This window comes from Corylus avellana, chromosome ca7 (genome assembly GCF_901000735.1).
Source record: "Corylus avellana chromosome ca7, CavTom2PMs-1.0".
Classification (NCBI taxonomy): domain Eukaryota; kingdom Viridiplantae; phylum Streptophyta; class Magnoliopsida; order Fagales; family Betulaceae; genus Corylus; species Corylus avellana.
The window spans coordinates 1,025,002-1,043,277 of NC_081547.1; the positions used below are offsets into that span (position 1 = coordinate 1,025,002).

General features: G+C 35.0%; 2 protein-coding genes and 1 non-coding gene across 7 annotated transcripts in view; 1 reads left to right on the forward strand and 2 right to left on the reverse strand.

The window, feature by feature from the left end:
• Positions 1 to 3,879: 3,879 nt before the first annotated feature.
• Positions 3,880 to 10,388, reverse strand: LOC132188643 (uncharacterized). Of its 4 annotated transcripts, none has more exons than XR_009440904.1 (4): positions 9,841 to 10,388; positions 7,088 to 7,270; positions 6,454 to 6,812; positions 3,880 to 4,387 (listed from the first exon to the last, which is right to left on the reverse strand). XR_009440904.1 is itself a non-coding variant. In XM_059603159.1 (2 exons), the coding sequence occupies exons 1-2, from the start codon at positions 9,948 to 9,950 to the stop codon at positions 6,608 to 6,610; spliced, it is 315 nt and encodes a 104-aa protein (XP_059459142.1). In that variant the 5' UTR covers positions 9,951 to 10,373; the 3' UTR covers positions 6,283 to 6,607. The 4 variants fall into 4 exon arrangements, 1 of the variants encoding a protein (XP_059459142.1); XR_009440905.1 differs by lacking the exon at positions 7,088 to 7,270 and having other exon boundaries at positions 3,880 to 4,216; positions 4,311 to 4,387; positions 9,841 to 10,383; XR_009440903.1 differs by lacking the exon at positions 7,088 to 7,270 and having other exon boundaries at positions 9,841 to 10,379.
• Positions 10,389 to 11,035: 647 nt separating this feature from the next.
• TRNAE-UUC (transfer RNA glutamic acid (anticodon UUC)) lies at positions 11,036 to 11,107 on the forward strand. The gene has a single exon. It is a non-coding gene; the product is annotated as a tRNA-Glu (tRNA).
• Positions 11,108 to 11,310: 203 nt separating this feature from the next.
• Positions 11,311 to 18,276, reverse strand: part of LOC132188478 (ATP-dependent DNA helicase DDM1) — a 7,810-nt gene continuing 844 nt past the window's right edge. The window contains exons 3-16 of one of the 2 annotated variants that reach the window (XM_059602939.1): positions 17,957 to 18,229; positions 17,779 to 17,862; positions 16,572 to 16,918; positions 16,220 to 16,409; positions 15,925 to 16,100; positions 14,942 to 15,011; positions 14,664 to 14,853; positions 13,812 to 13,907; positions 13,626 to 13,720; positions 13,429 to 13,548; positions 12,551 to 12,670; positions 12,336 to 12,434; positions 12,133 to 12,243; positions 11,311 to 11,767 (exon numbers count right to left, since the gene is read on the reverse strand). In XM_059602939.1, the coding sequence (XP_059458922.1) occupies positions 11,528 to 11,767; positions 12,133 to 12,243; positions 12,336 to 12,434; positions 12,551 to 12,670; positions 13,429 to 13,548; positions 13,626 to 13,720; positions 13,812 to 13,907; positions 14,664 to 14,853; positions 14,942 to 15,011; positions 15,925 to 16,100; positions 16,220 to 16,409; positions 16,572 to 16,918; positions 17,779 to 17,862; positions 17,957 to 18,229 (2,211 nt within the window). In that variant the 3' untranslated portion in view covers positions 11,311 to 11,527. Of the gene's footprint in view, positions 11,768 to 12,132; positions 12,244 to 12,335; positions 12,435 to 12,550; positions 12,671 to 13,428; positions 13,549 to 13,625; positions 13,721 to 13,811; positions 13,908 to 14,663; positions 14,854 to 14,941; positions 15,012 to 15,924; positions 16,101 to 16,219; positions 16,410 to 16,571; positions 16,919 to 17,778; positions 17,863 to 17,944; positions 18,230 to 18,276 lie in introns of both variants that reach the window. The other variant, XM_059602938.1, reaches the window with a different exon arrangement.

Below are 18,276 nucleotides of genomic sequence, written 5' to 3' on the forward strand. Positions count from 1 at the left end.
GTTTGTGAGAATAATACTTGAATGAGATAATGCTGTTTGGAAAGGGCCAATGTTTGCACATGAAAGGAAAACATCTTTATATATGGATTGATTTCTATATCGGTCACCCTAGCAAGATTGTGACCTGCAATCTTGTCCCGCTTTAGATTTCAATCATTTGGAAGAATTAGATGCCAACAAACATTAATATGACAACCTATTGGTACACTGTATAAGATGTGTTTGATGTTTATATTTTATATAGTTAAAGGCGAGCTCACACATTAAATATAATTTCAATCAAATCCCTTAATTTAGGGAAATTCAATCTCATCAAATCTTTAATACTCACCCAACATAATATAATTCTCATCAAATCCTTAACTTCAAGGTCATTCAAATATACTCTAACAATTCTAAAAGAGTGTTTCTTTTGTAGTGAGGCTTATGTTATGTTTTATTAAGTATGGTTATGAATATTTGGACATTGATTATTAAAAAAAAAAAAAATCAAGATTCAACGACTTTCCCTATTAAACTCAAACCAAATCTCCCACGATTCTTCGATGACAGAGAATTATTCGTAGTTGTTTCAAGAAAATTAGAATAATAATAATAATAAAAAAGGCTAGCACAATTTTTTTATTTTTTATTTTTTTAATGTACGTTGGATTTGAATTTTTGTGCAGTTCTAAAATATTACAAACGCGCGGCATGCGCAGGACATGATTTTTTATTTTGTTGACGATCGATACAATCGGAAAAAGAATAACGACTGCTTAATGTTTAATTAATGGAGGAGAACCGAACCCATTAAACATTATAATTCTCTTTAATATCCACAGCATGGAGCATCAAAAATATAATTAGCTTTCAAGTTGCACCAATGGATTCCCTTCATCGATTTCAACAGTACACCTGCCGCGATGAAATTGTTATATCATTATTTTGTGAATTTAATTATTTAATTAATATTTTAATACTTTTCTTAAGCTTAAACCTTTCCTATACAAGTGATGCCCATAAGGTAAAATAGTCAAGTGAAATGCAAGGTAAAGTGAGGATTCCTACGGGGATATGTGTTTAAATTATCACCATTTAAATAAATAAATAAATTAAAAAGGCAGGTGATGGAGACCAACCGTGGTTATTTTAATTGGGCATGGTCATAGTAACACTTATTCACTGGGAGTCGCACATAAAGGGTCTAGAGAGTGAAAACCGCATGCACTTCCTCAAATCCTGAGCCATAGTCTGACCCAATTTCGTTAGGCTATCAATATGAGCCAAAGTGGTTTACTGATTACTTAATCTGACTCGGATTTTGAAAATTTGAGTATATGATGATATTATACACTGAATTTAATCATGAAAAATGTATATGATGATATTATTTGCAAATCATAGCGAAGGTTATGACCAAGTTAACTTCCTCCATAACTCCAAATGAAAAAAAAAGAAAGGGTTGATCAACACAGACGTGGATGAAATAGTCTGAGTTTACTAAATTGGAAAGCGTTACAGGATTGAGAAATCTAATAAACGAATCTAAGAAAAGAACCATTTTTAAAATACTTCACTTATTTCGATTTTTCTTTATTCTTTTGCCTACCTAACAAAAGCTTTTATTTTTTTAATAATTTAAACATGTCGTACAAGTTACAAGTGATAAATTATTGTTGTTTAAAACTTTTTAAAAAATGTTTTGATATGTGCCAGCCTCTTCTAAGACCTAAGACCCTGATAAAATCACCTTTGAATATTTTAGAATGAAAGTAAGTGTTACTCTTCGGACTCATCTCACATTTGTCAATGTTGTGTATTTTAAGTGATATGTACTTTCCTTTTTCTTTTTCTTTTTTTAAGTAGTTAATATATTTAAAAATTACTTAAAAAATGTCGTGTCAATCAGTCTAACATAAGTGTAAATGTTATTCTCAAGATGTAGCTCAATTGGCTAGAACCACACATCATGAAGCGGAGGTTACTAATTCGAATCGCCCTCCCCCTCTTATACGGACATGTCAAAAAAAGAAAAAAAGAAAAAAAGTGTGAATGTTAATTTTACTATTTACTCTAATCATTAACATATGCAATAATTACAAGCGATAGATTATTGCAGTGTAATTAAAATGAAAGGATTATTGGCACCTTGTACTTTTGGGATTTTTGTACCTGAGGCCTTTCGGGCTTTTTACTTGGGTTTCTTCTTCTTCTTGCTTTCAGACCAACCACTTCAGATGGATTCAATACTCATGGCTTTCTTTTGCCCATTTTTTAATATCTTTTTACATCAAAAGAGAAAGCATATAATTAAAGCCGTAAACCTTGTTACTAGGGTTGGCTCAAACTAATTAAAGGTTCACAGAATTTTGATTTGGGGATAAGCGCAAAGGTCAGGATTCAAGCATCATAACTAGGGACTGGAACCAAAATTTATCATTGAAAGGCTAAAGCATGAACGAAGGGTCAAATCTAATTTTTAATAGGTTTAAATTTAATTTTTAAACCCAAAAATAATTTATATGTAACTATATATAATTAAAAAAAAAAAAAAAAAAATCAAAACTAGAGGAAGAACCCCCGGGCCCCCGTTCCATCCCTGAGTTGAATGGGTGTATGTTGGGGGCCAAGGCAACATTAGCATCACAGCACATCGTGCTTCTTAAATATTTGTTACTAAAATTAAAGTCTTGCATGATGAGTGAACATTAGCCAACTAAGATTTAATTAGTCTAGACTTAGTGGAAGGATATTGATTGGCCGAGAATTTTGGCCTTTTGTGCAATGAAACTGAGTGTTGCCATGTCTTATCAACTAAGAAAAGGGGATGAACAATAATCCCATGACAACAAGACCTAAGGGTTCTTAAGACATTAGATTATATAGGTCTTTTAAATTAATGATGCTCTTGTTTTGGACATATTATGTAATCACCATCGAAAACCTAACAAGAAGAAAAGAAGGTGGCCTCCAATGTCAATGTGCATAAAGCAACCTAGGTATTATATAAGGTCTTCCATTCAGAACTTGCAAAAATCATTTTCCTTTTCTGATGGACAATATATATACTTTGATCCATGTCGAGCTATACCTACAAAAGACGAGTATAAAACAAAGTTATTGGAAGAAGTTTCTTCAACCATATCTATTAAATTGACATATATTCTTAAAGCACATGATTCTCACGTATATTTTTATTATAATATTAGAGTATATGAGAAAGGTGAGTGTAAAAACAAAGCTTGCCTCCAAACTTAGTTAAAAAGAGTTCCTCCAACCTATCTATCGAACTGACATATATCCTTAAAGCACATGGTTCTCACATGAATTATTAAAGATGTATGCGAGAATCATATTCTCTAAGGACAAATGTCATTTTAATAAATTGGGTTGAAGGAATTTTCTCAAACCCAATTTAAAAGATTTTTTTCCAACCCAGTTTAGAAGAAAACTTCAGCCCAAATACAATGAGTTTCTTCTTCCAATAATTAAGTAGAATTTACTAGAGAGAACATATGTGGAAATAATAATTTCTATCAAAGATGAATCTTCAACCTAAGAAAAACAGGCTTTTATTTAGGTTGAAAGAATTTCTTTGAACGAAGTCTATTAAATTAGCATATGACTAAAATGAATATAATCCTCACATACATTTTTAACGGACCATATAAAAATGCATGTAAAAATCACATGTTAGCTTTATAGATTGAATTATTAAAAATGTATGTACAATCCACATGTCGGCTTAATAGATTGAGTTAGAGGAAAATTTCAATCCAATTTCAATAAAAGCTATCCATCCATATGAAAGAAACACTCATGATGGCTTGTTTAGGAGAAACTTTAGGAAAGAAAAAATATCTTTGGGAGGGAAATAAATATAGAATAGAGTGCCACTAGATAAATTCTCTTTCGTGATAAGGTCTGGGATGACACTTTACCCGAGTAGTAAGGCTTTCGGTTCTATTAACATGCCATTCTTTTAGCTATAAAACACAACGTTCCTACTGACACCATTCCACAGGTTAACACTACCCATCATCAGTCACTAAAATTCCTAGAAAAAAGAAATATTAAGCAAAGTCAAATTGTATTCTCTAGGGCCAAAGCTGCGGCTCATGTGGACAACATGTTTGATAAAGTTACTTTCTTTCCTGTGCCACTACGTCAACTTTTTTGCACTCAAAGCACATGCCATGCGTCAGTTGTATGCATCGCAGGCACCAAACGAATCCTATCATAATGCACCATCAGCATGCAGGATTATATAATTCACATATCCAGCCACCCTATGAACCCTACAATATCCTACAAATCGATCCACTCACTATAATAGTAACTGTATTTCGCAGTATCCAACTGCCACTAGACGACCATTGAGAGAGGGAGAGAGAGAGGAGAAAACCTGCACAAATTTAATACAAGCATGTCTCAAATGAAATGGAGAGCATCTACTTTGTAGTCAAAATTTTATTTTGTTGCATCTAACAATGTACATGATTAAAATAGAAAATGATCATCTTCATTTCAAGTAAAATAAAGACGAACCAATTCATGGTCCATATTAAATATTGCGAAATCTAATTTGTATCATGAAATGATGAAATGGTTCCCTGTTTCAGTAAAAACATGATGTTATGTCATTTAAATTTTTAAATAATATGATAGTATATACAATGTTAAATATGTGAAATATAATATGAACGGAAAAATAAAATTGATCAGATGAATGTAGAGGAGGAAACAATTAGAAGGTAACTTCAAGAGACAATACAATCGGCTGGGGATTGTTATGAAGCAAAGGTAACTGAGTGAAATCTCCCTTTACTTGGGGCCAAACACACTTATCCAAGAGGAAATAAATAAAAGGAAAAGACAGATGGGATGCATATATATATATATATTCATTTGGAAAGATAAAGCCACACAGAATATGCTGGGCTGATTCATCTTATCAACTTCCCAACTAAACCCATGCAATCTGAATTATAACAACAAAGAAACAAAAACAGTGTGTTATGCAGCAATCATTTACTCATGCAATATCCAACAGAAGAGGTCCCTGCAGCATTTGTTGGAGGGCCACATACTCATTAATTTAGAGCAATCATGCAACTTGTATGCCACCCACTACAAGCAGTTTTTTCATTTTTCTTACTTTTTTTCTTCTCTTGCTCATGATAACTGGGGACTTGAGAGCCATGTTTAAGAGGAACAGAACAAAATGGTCCCATGGGGGACCACGACAGCACTACTAAACCCAGAATAATGAAACCAAGCAAAGCATGCAAGTAGTTTTTGGTCTTGCTAAATTCGCCCGTATCTGCTTCTTATAAACCATCCAGTAATCTCCACAAATGAGTGACATTAGAAACTTAATTAAATGCAGCAGTAACTGAAAATAATATGATGTAGTATAGCTGCCCCTGCGAGGCTTCTCGCTCCTGCAGCAGGCAGATAAGAACAGTATATCCTTTTTAAAATCAGCAAACAGAGATGACCATGAAAAATGTAGCGAGTCTATCGCCAAAAATCAACAATCTCAATTTCCAAAAACATTAAAAGTAAATGAAAACAGTCAAAGTATACTTTATATATTGTTTTTACAAGTTATTGAAATCTAGAATTCATTTTTTTATCTACTAGAATTAAGAGAGATAGAGAGAGAGAGAGAGAAATTAAAATAACAATAAAAGAAAAAAAGGTGTTGTGAAAGCCTGCACAAAAGCAAACTTTTCAATTTAAACCTTGAACTAGCTACGCCTTTTTTCAATCTATTGCCTTATAACATGTGTAAGTCGAATATAATTACATTACTCGAATAGGACCCTTTCTACTACTACTTCTTTTTCCATGAATAAAATAAATAGAATATTACTCATAAAGTAACATAGACCCATATATTCCGATCCGATCATTGAGGCACCTTGATCTAATTTTCACAACATTCATACTTCTTATTTCCCTAGGTAACACAACCGCTCTGTAAAGTGTCCTAGCCTAAAGTATAACAATCAAGATAAAAAGCTTTAGGAAATAAAGGCATCAGGAATCCACTCTAATATGCTCAGCAAAAAATATAACAAAATATACGAAATAAAAAAGAAATAGCAGAGCCACATAAGATGATAACTTCTGCCTGTGTTGCAGTCCATTAGGACCCCCAAATCACAGGGTTCATATATTTTTTATTTTCCTATCAATTCAGAGTCTCAACTATTAATTTTCAAATTCGTGACAACTCTTGGGTCTCAAAACCTGAACAGGAAAAATATGCAACAATTTGATCTGCACAACATCAAAGCAAACTATTTCTTAGACTGAATTGAATTTACAAGCCCTTGAGGGAAAATCAATAGAAAGTTTCCTTTTTCTCTATGCTCAAAATGTATGGAGTTTACATGTGAAGAAATGGTGTTGGCAAATTATCATGCCTTTGTGTGTGGGTTAAAGGATAAAAAAGAATCATACCATCTATCTCAAAAAGCTGCAAGCAAGAGCCGTTTTCACCATATCAGTACCCAAGTGTCTAATACATTCTAGCGAAAGCCAAATGAATCGAAGGTGAGCAATGAGTCATTATCAGCTAAAGAACATGGCTGCATGATTTCACTGCCATAGATGTTCACATGGATAATGGTAACAACAATCTTCCCTCCTTCTTCCTGGCCAGTGCCTGCCTAGATTTTCTTAGGCGTACTGGAAGAAGGATACCGAGGCAGATAATCACAAATGAGAGCCAAAAGTGCCTGAAGTACATGGACACATAGGATGACACCACAAGCACGCTAAACACTAAAGCCCAAAAGATCGCCACAGAGACATCAGCCCTGCATGAAGTTAAGAGAACCTTTTACATTGATTGGCATAAGAACGTAAAGATCTAAAATGCTTTTTAGGCACTGATGATGGGAGAGTCCACTAATCTAGACAATCAACAAATGTTCTCTTGAGATTTTATGAATTAAAATTAATAGAAAGAAGAACTGAGCAAAAAGGAAATCAAATGAAAGAGGGCATGGAAACAGTCATACTATTCAAGACCAGAAAAATCGGAAAAAGAATGTTACTACTCAATTCATTAAAAAATGACTCAAAAGCCTACAAGCAAAGATAAAACCAAGCAGTCACGTCCAATCAAATCCTGACTGAGTCGATTCCTGTGCAATCACACCCATTCTCCCTCTATCCCTCCACATTTTCCTTCATACCCTGCCTATCCTTGACATATCCAAACCAGCTGCAACCTCAGCGGGTCTCATGTTGTCAAAACTGTCCAAGCATCCATCTGTAATCAAAGTTGTAAACCTGATCAGGTAGATGCAGCTCTATATCAAGTAGATTAGCCTTCTCATTGTCACCCAAAGGGAATTATCAATAGATTTAGGCTGCTAGAGAAGATGACAACCCATTTTTGCCTGCAAGATCTTGCTATACCAACCCCTCTTTAGGATGGCGTGGGCATGATTATTGTTTCCAAAGTCTCCTTAATTCAACATCTTAGTTATGGTATTTAAATGAGGCTAGAGAAACATAAATCTGAAGCAAACTCAGAGACTTCTAAAAACACTCGATCTCCAAGTGCCTTGCTAGTGGGAACTTGGAAACACATTGCAACTAATATTGATGCTCGGGTTCTCCAAGGATATGTATCATGGAGATAATAGATCGTAAATTACTTATCAAAAAGAAAATTTTATTTCTAAGTTGAAATCCTAAATTACTCCATGCAATCTATTAACACTTCAGTCAAAGGCCTTTTCTAGCTTTACTAATTTTTCCAGCAGTGCAGGCAATTGACAACCCTGAAAACAGAAGATAGAATATGGGACTCTCCAGCTTAAGGAGCCTCAGTGTTAGTCACCAAAGAGTTCAATTTTAATTGTCAATCAAAGCCAATATTTTGATACAAGTGAAAAATCTTTGCAGCATGAGGATGCAGTCATTGCTACTAGAATTAAAGAGCCCTTGCAATTCATATCTGTTTGATTAATCATTGATGTCAATCCACTGCAATAATTGCTCATAGTTTAAGGCCCCTTGGTGTTTTTTCTTGAATCAAACTAATCTCAATGGTTTTCCCTTCAAAGCTGCTTCACTCCAACAAAACCAAATTGAAGAGTTTCTGGAAAACAACCTCTAATAATCTAAACACTAACCTTCCAGTTTGTACCAGAGCTACGTGAAACTCAGCTCAACCAGGCTCATTTATGCCACTATGAGAGTGAAATTTATTTTCGATACCCATATATTTTAAGTGAAAAAAAAAAATCACAAAAACTCCTTAAGGAATCAAATAAAAGTTCATAAGGATTCAGTTCAGATTGAACAGGGTAAATAATAATTAAACTTCCTGATATCCAACCTACTGTCCTTACTATGAGACACTGCTGGAACTAAAAGAATGAGAACTATGAGTAACCATATAATTTTCTCCAATCATAAAGGACCTATATAAATGCACTTGAATGATCTTGTTATTATTCAACTATTTACCAAGAAAAAACTTATTTTGCTGGAATCAAAAGAATTATATGAGAAATTAAAATAAAAAGCGGTTTCCTCTATAAGAGTATTGTTTCAGTCAGGGTATGAATGAGTAGGTCTATAAATTTGAGATAAAAGTACATGGTATTTCAACTTGACAAACTTCTTCCGGGACTGAAAGTTACTTTTGGCATATGGAGAAAAAAGAAGAAGAAAAGACAACAAAAATGCACACAAATTGTCGATTCATCATTTGTTGGAAGACTCGATGCTTAATTTACCCTTCCATTTTATCCAGACCAACTAGGTTTTATAAGTAGTCACATCAAAATTCAATGTCTTATTTCTAAAAATGTTGTGGGCAGACAGAATGTTTTTCTTGACAGTAGTTAGGGAATCATTAACATTGCAATTTTGCAAGTAGAAGTATCCACAACTGACCTGTAAAGGGCTCTAAAAAATTACAGCCCAAAACAATTTACTGTATTACCTAAATGGAAGGATATACAGCCATACAAAGCCAAAATGGTAATGGCCACACACACGGTCATGGAAATTTGCAAGATAAAAAGAAAGGAAACGGTTAAACTCTGTTTCGGTGACAAAGCTACAAAACATTATAATTGAATTTTAGTTTAATTTTTTTCCAACAAGCATCATAAATAAATAATGGGGCCAAATGATGCAGGCTAAATTTTGCATACCAAACACGTGTTTTTAAAACAAAATTGTGGAAAGTATCCCGTTTGAGAATGCATTTGGGAAAAAATAAATGGTAGTTTGAAAATGCAAAAAAAATCCACCTTTTTTTGCAGGAAATGGGAGTGCAGTTTGAAAATGTGGAAAAATCTACAATTTTTAAAACACAGGTCAAACAAAACAAACACTAAGGCTAGCCTACTTCTCTAAGTAATTAAGATGCTGTCATAATTAAAATTCTAGCGGCTAGATTTTGAGAAGTAAACACCAGTAATTCTGTAATTCTATGATAGCGGCTCATTATAGGCTATAGCTAATCCCTGCTGAAAGAGAGAGAGAGAGAGAGAGAGAGAGAGAGAGAAATCAAACACAAAGCACTCTACGATAAGTCATGCACGAAGTAGTTTGATTAGAACCAATAAGAGATAGTAGTTAACAGAGTATGACCAAATTCAGATAACAACGAACAATTAAACGTACAAAAAAAAAAAAAAAAAAGAGGAGAAAAGTTCTTCGTGGAATAGCTGAAATAATAAATTTGAATAAAAATAATAATAAGAAAATGCGAGTCAGACAATGGCCGATATTAAACTGCCAACTCAACATCAAATTACGAAATAAAAAAAGGAAATAAACATTTATTTTCTCAAATAAAAGAGTAAAGAGATGTACCAGGAAGTGATATGGGGTTTGGGAGAGAAGACAGTGAGAGCGGGACACTTTTGCTGGGATCGGATCTGGTAGTCTCTGAGTTGCTCGGCGAGTTTGGACCGGGTTATCATTTCTCGGATCGGGTGCCTTCTTCTCCGAACTTCAACCGGAGCATGGAATTCACAGGAATTTCACGAACAGCGAGATTTCCGAGCTGGAACTACGGTTTCCCGAGTAAGAATCGGTACCAAACACGATTACAGGAAATTCGGGTTTGAGTATAGCCCTGTTCCGAGATCGAACAACCACCGAGCAAACAGTGAAATTCGTTCGCCTCGATGCTCCTCCTTTTCTTTTTCCCTCTCTCTTTATTTTTTGGGAAATGCACTTACTCCTCCTCGAACACACCTAATTTGGACCAACCTCTCAAAGTCAAACTATTACGGACAGTTTAACCATTCAACTATTATTTCCTTGGTGTACATGCATGCCCTTCAGTAGCATTTGGCGTTAAAATAGAAAAAATTAAATTAAATTAAATGCTAAAAGGGGTCCAGGAGTAGAACAACCCCCTTTGGGCTTTTGAGGCTTGGGGTTGGAGGCTTTAACCTGTTCCCAATTTTTTTCTTTTTGAAAAAAAATTCTTTTATAATCCTTACAAAATCAAATCCTTAATTAAGCCCTTCGTTTTAGTTTTAACTCCCATACCTAAAAGTATAGTTCCACCAGGTCGTTTTCGGCTAATGAATTACTAGAAACGTGCGTTTCGATATGACAATTACTCGGAACTTATGGTGATAGTGATAGATAACAAAATTGCAAGAGCAACTACAAGACCATACCAACTGGCAATGGCCAATAAGCTGATTGATAATTTGATACCTCGTGAGTCGTGTCCTGTCCTCCTTCGAGGAGGCCACCATTCAAGCGACAAAAGGGACGGGGAAGTAATCACAATCCCAAATTCTTACCACCCACTGCCCAAAAACCCAATTCATCTCCAAGCCATCGAGGCCTAATCCCCACAATTTGATTTAGAATTAGGAAATTTAATAAGCTACACCAGCGGTCCATTCTCCTAACACATCTGAAGAGTGGATCTAATTTTATCTGGTGAGGCAAATGATGGTGGACCTTATCACTTACGTTAGTGTTCGGCGTACTATCTGAGCTCGTAGGTTAAAAGTGGTTTTGGCGCCCAAAGAGAATCGCGAGCTCCGTTGTCGTCCAGCGGTTAGGATATCTGGCTTTCACCCAGGAGACCCGGGTTCGATTCCCGGCAACGGAATTTTTCTCGTTAATTCTCTTTTGTTATTGTAATTTTCTCAATAAAAAAGTTTCTAGACTCCAGATTACAACACCAACATATCCAACGGTTGGAACTCATCACATACTTGTAATTCAAGTCACAATTGGTAGTTTTTCTTTATATTCTATCATTTTGGGTTGCCTATCATTAGTCGTTTACAAGATCATCCATCAGAGATTCAGTAAGCAGAGAATAATTTAAATTAATAGAGGAATGTCTGTATCCATCGCAATTAAATTTCATCTTCCACCAGTCTTGGGCATGGAACATCCACATTCAATTTAATAAAACCACAAAATTGGCTCCCTCCCTCCTATTGTTCACAATAGCTATCTCATAAATTTACAGAATCAAAATATAACGCCCATCGCCCAAGTTCCATGCCCACAAATTAAGCACTTAGCTATTAAGGGTAGAGAGCATGCCTCCAGTTGCAGTTGGTATCACCACCTCCCAACCAGGGCCTTTAAGGGCAAATGCACCACCGGCACCATTGGGCTTTTCATCATTGTTTAATGCACCGACAACCAGATCACTGCGATCCAAGACCCTCTCCAAATCTTCGTCACTGATATCTGTCTGTATCATCTTGTCTTCAGCTGTTTCTTCCTCTTGGAGCAATGCCAGCAGATCGTCCACCTTAGCTCATACAATGTCAAATCAGGGTTCAGTTCAGCTTTGCAGTACACAAACTCCTACTTCTTAATTTAACAATCAATAAGAATTTTTTTTTTAAAAAAAAAAAAAAAATGCGAACATAATCAGGTTAAATCACAACTTAGCCAACTAAACCCACCTGTCTACTCTATAATTTCTATTATTAACAAGAATTACCACCAAGAACAGATTCTCATTTAGGTTTTTGTTCTTTTTTCAAGAGTAATACATCAAAGAGGATCAGTTTGAGACATCTAAATATCTTCCCATTCCGTAAATAAATATGACTCGCATACCAACATATGTTAATCAACATATATGGAAAAGCTCAAGAGGATATGGCCAACCTCCAAGACTTCTGCAGCGTTAGGTTTGCTTCTTTCCAGGTGAAACTGCCCTTTCCCAATCACCAAATGCTCAAGCTTCAACTTGCTAAAGGCCCTTTTCAACATGCGACCCTGTTGACAGAAACTGTCAAATTTTTACAGGAACCAAAAGAAAGCATTTAGTTATACATTATAAGAACAAAAACTTTGAAAATCAGAGTTACCTCAACAGATTGAGCTGTTGCAAGCCTGTAAACATGAACAGGCTTGGTTTGACCAATCCTATGACATCTATCCATGGCCTGCAAATCCATTTGAGGGTTCTGGGTGGCGAGAGGTAAATGAAAAATCATTTTAAACCTTTATGAATGCTGAATACATTATAAGTGGAAACAAAAGAAATTAATAAAATAAAAAGACATGGCATCAAAGAAAATACCCAATCACTGTCATAGAGTATACAAGTATCAGCTGCAGTGAGGTTGATACCCAGTCCACCAGCCCTGGTGCTTAAAAGAAATATTCTGCAATTGCTGTTCACATCATTGAACTCCTCGATCTGTTTACAATTTGCCAATAAACAGGAGTTGATTAACCCCTCACAATATTTACTAAGAGAACCAAAAAAGGTAGCATATCACTAACACAAAGTAATGCACATCTAAAGACATGAATGCGACTGGAACCATATTGTTTGCCTGTCTGCCGCTTTCAATAACGGTGACAAAAAGCTCTATGGATTTCTTCAAAAAAGTAAATATTACTTCTCTCAATTGACCAGGACTCATTAAACAAAACCACAACTTGATCATATCATATCAACAGAGGCAAGCACTGGAATGCTCAAGCGGGAACATATTTCTTTTACCAGTATACAATTATGTGCTACCCCTAGATGCTTAGATTGCATTGAAGGAGCAAAAAAGGAAAGACAAAACGCTGAGTATAACCATATAATCTGAGTGTGACAAGATGCAAAAATGGCATCCATCAAAACAACCGACACCTGTCGACGAAAAACAAGGCCTGTAATGAAACAGCACATCTGAAGTTGAGCATAAGAGACCAATAACTATGAAAACTCTGGATATCACTAACAGCTTCCCACTCTTAGCTAGCCTCACCACAGTGCAACTTAAATATTTAGGTTATGCAGCCATATATGATTTGGTCGAAATATGAACAAGTCCAGAATATAACAATGTATAATGATCAAATCAGTAATGCAATAATTTGGCAACTACCAAAAACCAACATTCAAGAGAACACAATATTTAAACAGCTTTGAATTCTTATCAAACTTAGCAAAGAACAAACCTGTCTTTTCCTTTCATCTAGCCTCACGCTGCCATCAATTCTACAAACTTCAAGCCCTTTTTCACTAAAGTAGTAGTCCATGATATCCAAAACTTTAGTCCACTGGCTGAAGATCAGAACCTGATTGTAAACAAAATGGAAGATAAATAGGCAACTCAATAACAAATGACAATGTAAATGAACAAATATGAACGTACTTTATGTTTACGGGCAAACAATTGCTCCAATAGCCGGTCTAGCAAGCAGAATTTACCACATTTTTCAACTATCTCTTCAACAGGTGGGTAGAAATCTGTAAACAAAAATAGGGGAAATGTTAAATTTTAGGTGAATTATATGGCACCCATTTGATATGAATACACACAATATCGCAAAAAAGATACATGAGCCATCATAGGCAGACTCTAAGAGGTCAGGATGGTTGCAATTCTTCCGAAGTTGGATCATCAGATTATTAAGCTTTCCTTTCATTCCATGTCCTGCAAATTACAAATTCAAAAACAACTCTTCAGAATATAAGACATTAGTAAACAACCGTACGGCTTTCAGCAGATAGACAAGCAGCCTTACAAAAACATGTCAAAGCTGATAAAATGTGTGATCATCCAAAATCCTGATCCAGCTCATTACACAACCAACATGATAGAACATGATACCATCTTATGCTAAACCAAACTCAAAGAACTGCCTATGGGACCCCAAAACCAACTACAAGAAGCCAGTCCCCAACCTGTGATCTGAACATAATATACCAAAACATAATCCATGGCTTTTTTTTCATAGAACGATTGAACACTGGATGTAGTTGCATCAGACAGGACATGCCATGCAAAAGAGTCTACTATGATATCACTTAAAGCAAAAATAATAAACTGAAATCAGACCTTGGCTTGATCATTTGATCTTTTTCTTCTAATTCAACAATCAATAAGAAAGCAAGGATCATTTGGCGGGCTATATTTTAGCAGAGCTGGCACATTGATAGTGGTAGCAACAGCCTTACATGCTACCTATTACATACCTAGTCTTTCCATCATCAATGCAAGATGAAATTCCGGTTTGTTAATGATTTTACATTAAAACTACCAAATAAAAAACAAAAAGTTTCATTCTCTAAGAATAGACAAGGAGAATCAAATGGAATCTTTTTTTAAAAAAAAGAAAGTAATGACCCTTGTCTCTTTGCAATGAAAAATAATCAACGCAGTTTTACACAAACAAAACTGATCTTGTACCAATGTTTGCCGTCTTAATTAAGTAGTTCTCCAAGGACTGATTGATTAAATGATCTTGAAAATTCTTCTGATGGTCAGTCATGGTAGCATACAGTACGATCTCTTTCTTTCGAGGTAGCAGCAGCTCAACATCAGCCTTCATCCTTCGAAGAAGAAAGGGACGCAATATAGCATGCAGTTTTGCTACCACCTGCAGGTAATAAAAGCCTCCAAGCATTATATATGCATTGTAAAAATGTTTCAAAATGTACATGTACAAGAATAGCAACAACAAATACTTGAGCTCTTCTCTTCTCTTCCAATTCTTCCTTCATTGCTTCATTGTTGCACTTTCCCGACAGATCAAACCTGAAAAGAAATGCCTCAAAAGCTGATAAATGGCCAAAGGCAGTAGATATCATCATGTACAATACGGTTAGCATATGGTAATTCCAGCCTTTCAAGAAATTCAAACAGTCTTGCTATATTGAGATCACTAAATCTTCCAACCAAACTGAAGCAATACTAACTTCATTCCTGACATGTAAGTAGATTGCATGATTTATTACATCTGTGACTCAACAAGTATATGGTAGAGAAAGAAAGTTGAGAATCCAACAGTAGTTCTAAAATACTCGAGTGTGTTTATATGATTTTTTTTCTTGTACCCTTTTTTTTTCCTTTCCTTGGATGCTTAAAAAGACTGAACTTTTAGGATATGGGAATGGAGAACAACCAAATCACCTAAGTCCTAGATACGACAAACCTATAAGTGATTGAATGAACTAAGGTATTACTAAACATTATTTGGATGTAGGAAAGGTCATCGAACCCCTAATCTTTGTAACAAAAAGAAAAACATTTGAATCATGGTTTTAATTTTTTATAAACAGCATAATTTAAAAATGAATGACCAAGTTCTATCCAGGGATATTAAAACCACAGTTTAGCAAATCAATCCGACAAACTTACTCAGTTACTTGTGGGATTGCCATAATATGTAGGGAAACCCCACGGGTAGGACTTTCTTTTCCTATACAAAACATATTAGCATTTGAAAATAATGAAGCATATCACAGTATTTAAATAGTTAGAGGCTGGCAAAAACAGTAATCAAGGAGTATGAGCTCTCATTATACTCTACATTGCCATTATTACCTAAAAAGTAGTTGAACATTGCACAAAAGAGGTAAGTTTACAAGATCAAGAGAAATAAAAAAAAAAAAAAATTGCCCCATAAAATAAGGAACAAAAAAATAACAGATAAGCAAAGCATACTCACCATGACTCAAACTCTTCATGAGATGAAAAAATATCAGGCAAAATGAAGTTCAACAATGACCAAAGCTCTGCCAAATTATTCTGCAGAGGTGTCCCAGTTAATAGAAGCTTATTTTCTACAGGTAAGTATTTCAATTCCCTTATCAGTTTGCATTTTGCGTTTTTCAACCTGTGCCCCTTCAGAAAGAAAGATGTAGTTAAAATAACAGGAGTGAAATTATTCATCCTGACAATTCCTAACAAAATATCATGGAAAGCAGAAGCAGATCTACAAACAGTTTAGTCAGATCACTAACCTCATCAATCACAAGATATTTCCAATTATAGTGCCTCAAAAATCTTTTTGAATCGTTTAAGGCCACCTCGTACGAAGTCAGGACTATAGGAAATTTGGGGCCAATTGTTCTAGGCATGTGCTTCCTTCGTATCTCATCCCTTTGCTTCTTGTCACCATGGTAGATAACAGCATTCATTGAAGGCACAAACCTTTTTCAAGAAATTAAAAAGAAAAAGAAAGAAAGATTTTTTTATTTAAAAAAATGGAAACCAACAAAAAAAAAAATTAAAAAAAAAAAATCAGAGTATACATATTAAGAAAGAAATAATTGATTCAAGCCGGTTAACCAAAAAATCTAGATGAAAATTTACCTTGAGATCTCATTTGCCCAATTTGAGAGAGTAGAAAGAGGAGCAATCACTAAATATGGCCCATCCAATCCCTTTCCTTTTAAATGTGCAAGAAAACTAATGGTTTGAATAGTCTTTCCAAGCCCCATTTGATCAGCAAGGATCCCATTCAGCCCATTTTGCCATAACGATATCAACCACTTCATACCCTTGATCTGATAGGGCTTCAATTTTCCACCAGTTAACAAAGGTACAAGTTCTATTTGTTCCTTCTCAACTCTTTCTTCCTCGGTCAGATTCACATCTTCAACTTTCTTGGCTTCTTGAGATCTTGTAAGCATGGCTGCTACTGCCCTCTTGGCCTTCTTCTAAGAGAATTTAATAATAGGAGATAGAAAATGTCTAAATGCATTAATACAGTCTTAGATAAAGAGTTATATTAGGTGATCAAGTATGACTAGAAAAACTATGAGGTCAGGCTTATAAAACTGCCTGCACATAAACAGGACGGTGAAAAAATTTATTGCAAGAAATATGTCAACTAGTTGGAAGAATATATTTAACTTTCTAGATGTTAAAAAGATGGATGCATCCAGACAACCAACAAGCTCAGTAAACAAATGATCCACCCTAACCTGAATTACATATCAAATCAATATAAAACAACAAACCATAAGAGAGAAGGAAAGATAAATCAATAAATAGATAAACAAAAGAGAAGAAAGCAAGGGCTTCTACAGAATACATAGCAGTAATTCTATTCAAGCACATGTGGCCAAGCAAGTGATATGCTTCCTTCGCCAAACCTGATGAAACAACTCAAGCTGCCTGAAACATATTTTGGCCACCTCAATTTCTGAAACAACTCTCAATATATTGAGCCTTTCCATTGTGTAAAACTTTCTGACAATGTTGTTACTCCCTTTACTCAACCAGATGCGCCATCTCTCTTTTTAATGTTTGTCAGTGGTCTCAATAAACATCAATGAACCTATTATTCGCTTCATGATTGAGGAGTAGTATATAATTTGAGAAGTGATTAAATTTCCTTTATTTGACCTTCCTCTCTCTGTTAGTTTTATGAACTTTCTTCTCCACTTACAGGAAGATTTTTCACAATTCATAGATCCACAACACAACAAAATTAATTTCAAATAGCAGGAAATATAGAGTAAATACAATAAATTACATTGTGCCAACATAACAAGACATTCATAGAAATCCTCACATTGTTGTAATCTGCAGCAGCTTTTCTTTTCGAGCCACGACCTCTCTCTTTTTTAACAGTTTCGGTCTCTTGCTCCACTCCATTCTAGCAATAAAATTTATAACACCTCATTAGCAATAAGAAAAACAAATTACCCCAACTATAAAAATTCATGGTAGAAAAGTACTTGAGAGGATACAGCTGTGATATCATGCATCTTTTCCAGCAAAAATTCAGAGTACATCTGAGTTTGCGTCAAAAGCTCATCCAATTTGGTAAACTGACTATCATTCAACAGGGCCTCCGCCTGTGGCTCCTTTCTTCGATCTTCATCTTCTTCTTTGATCCGAGCTTCCAACAGCTTTTCTTCCTCCTCAGCCATCACTCTTGATATCAAAGAGGAATCGCCATTTTCTGCATTTGGAAATGTTTCTTCCTCTGACTTGACTTCCATTTTCGCCTTGCACAAATCCTTCATGTTCAATAAATAAATACAAAACAATTATTTCCTTGTAGATA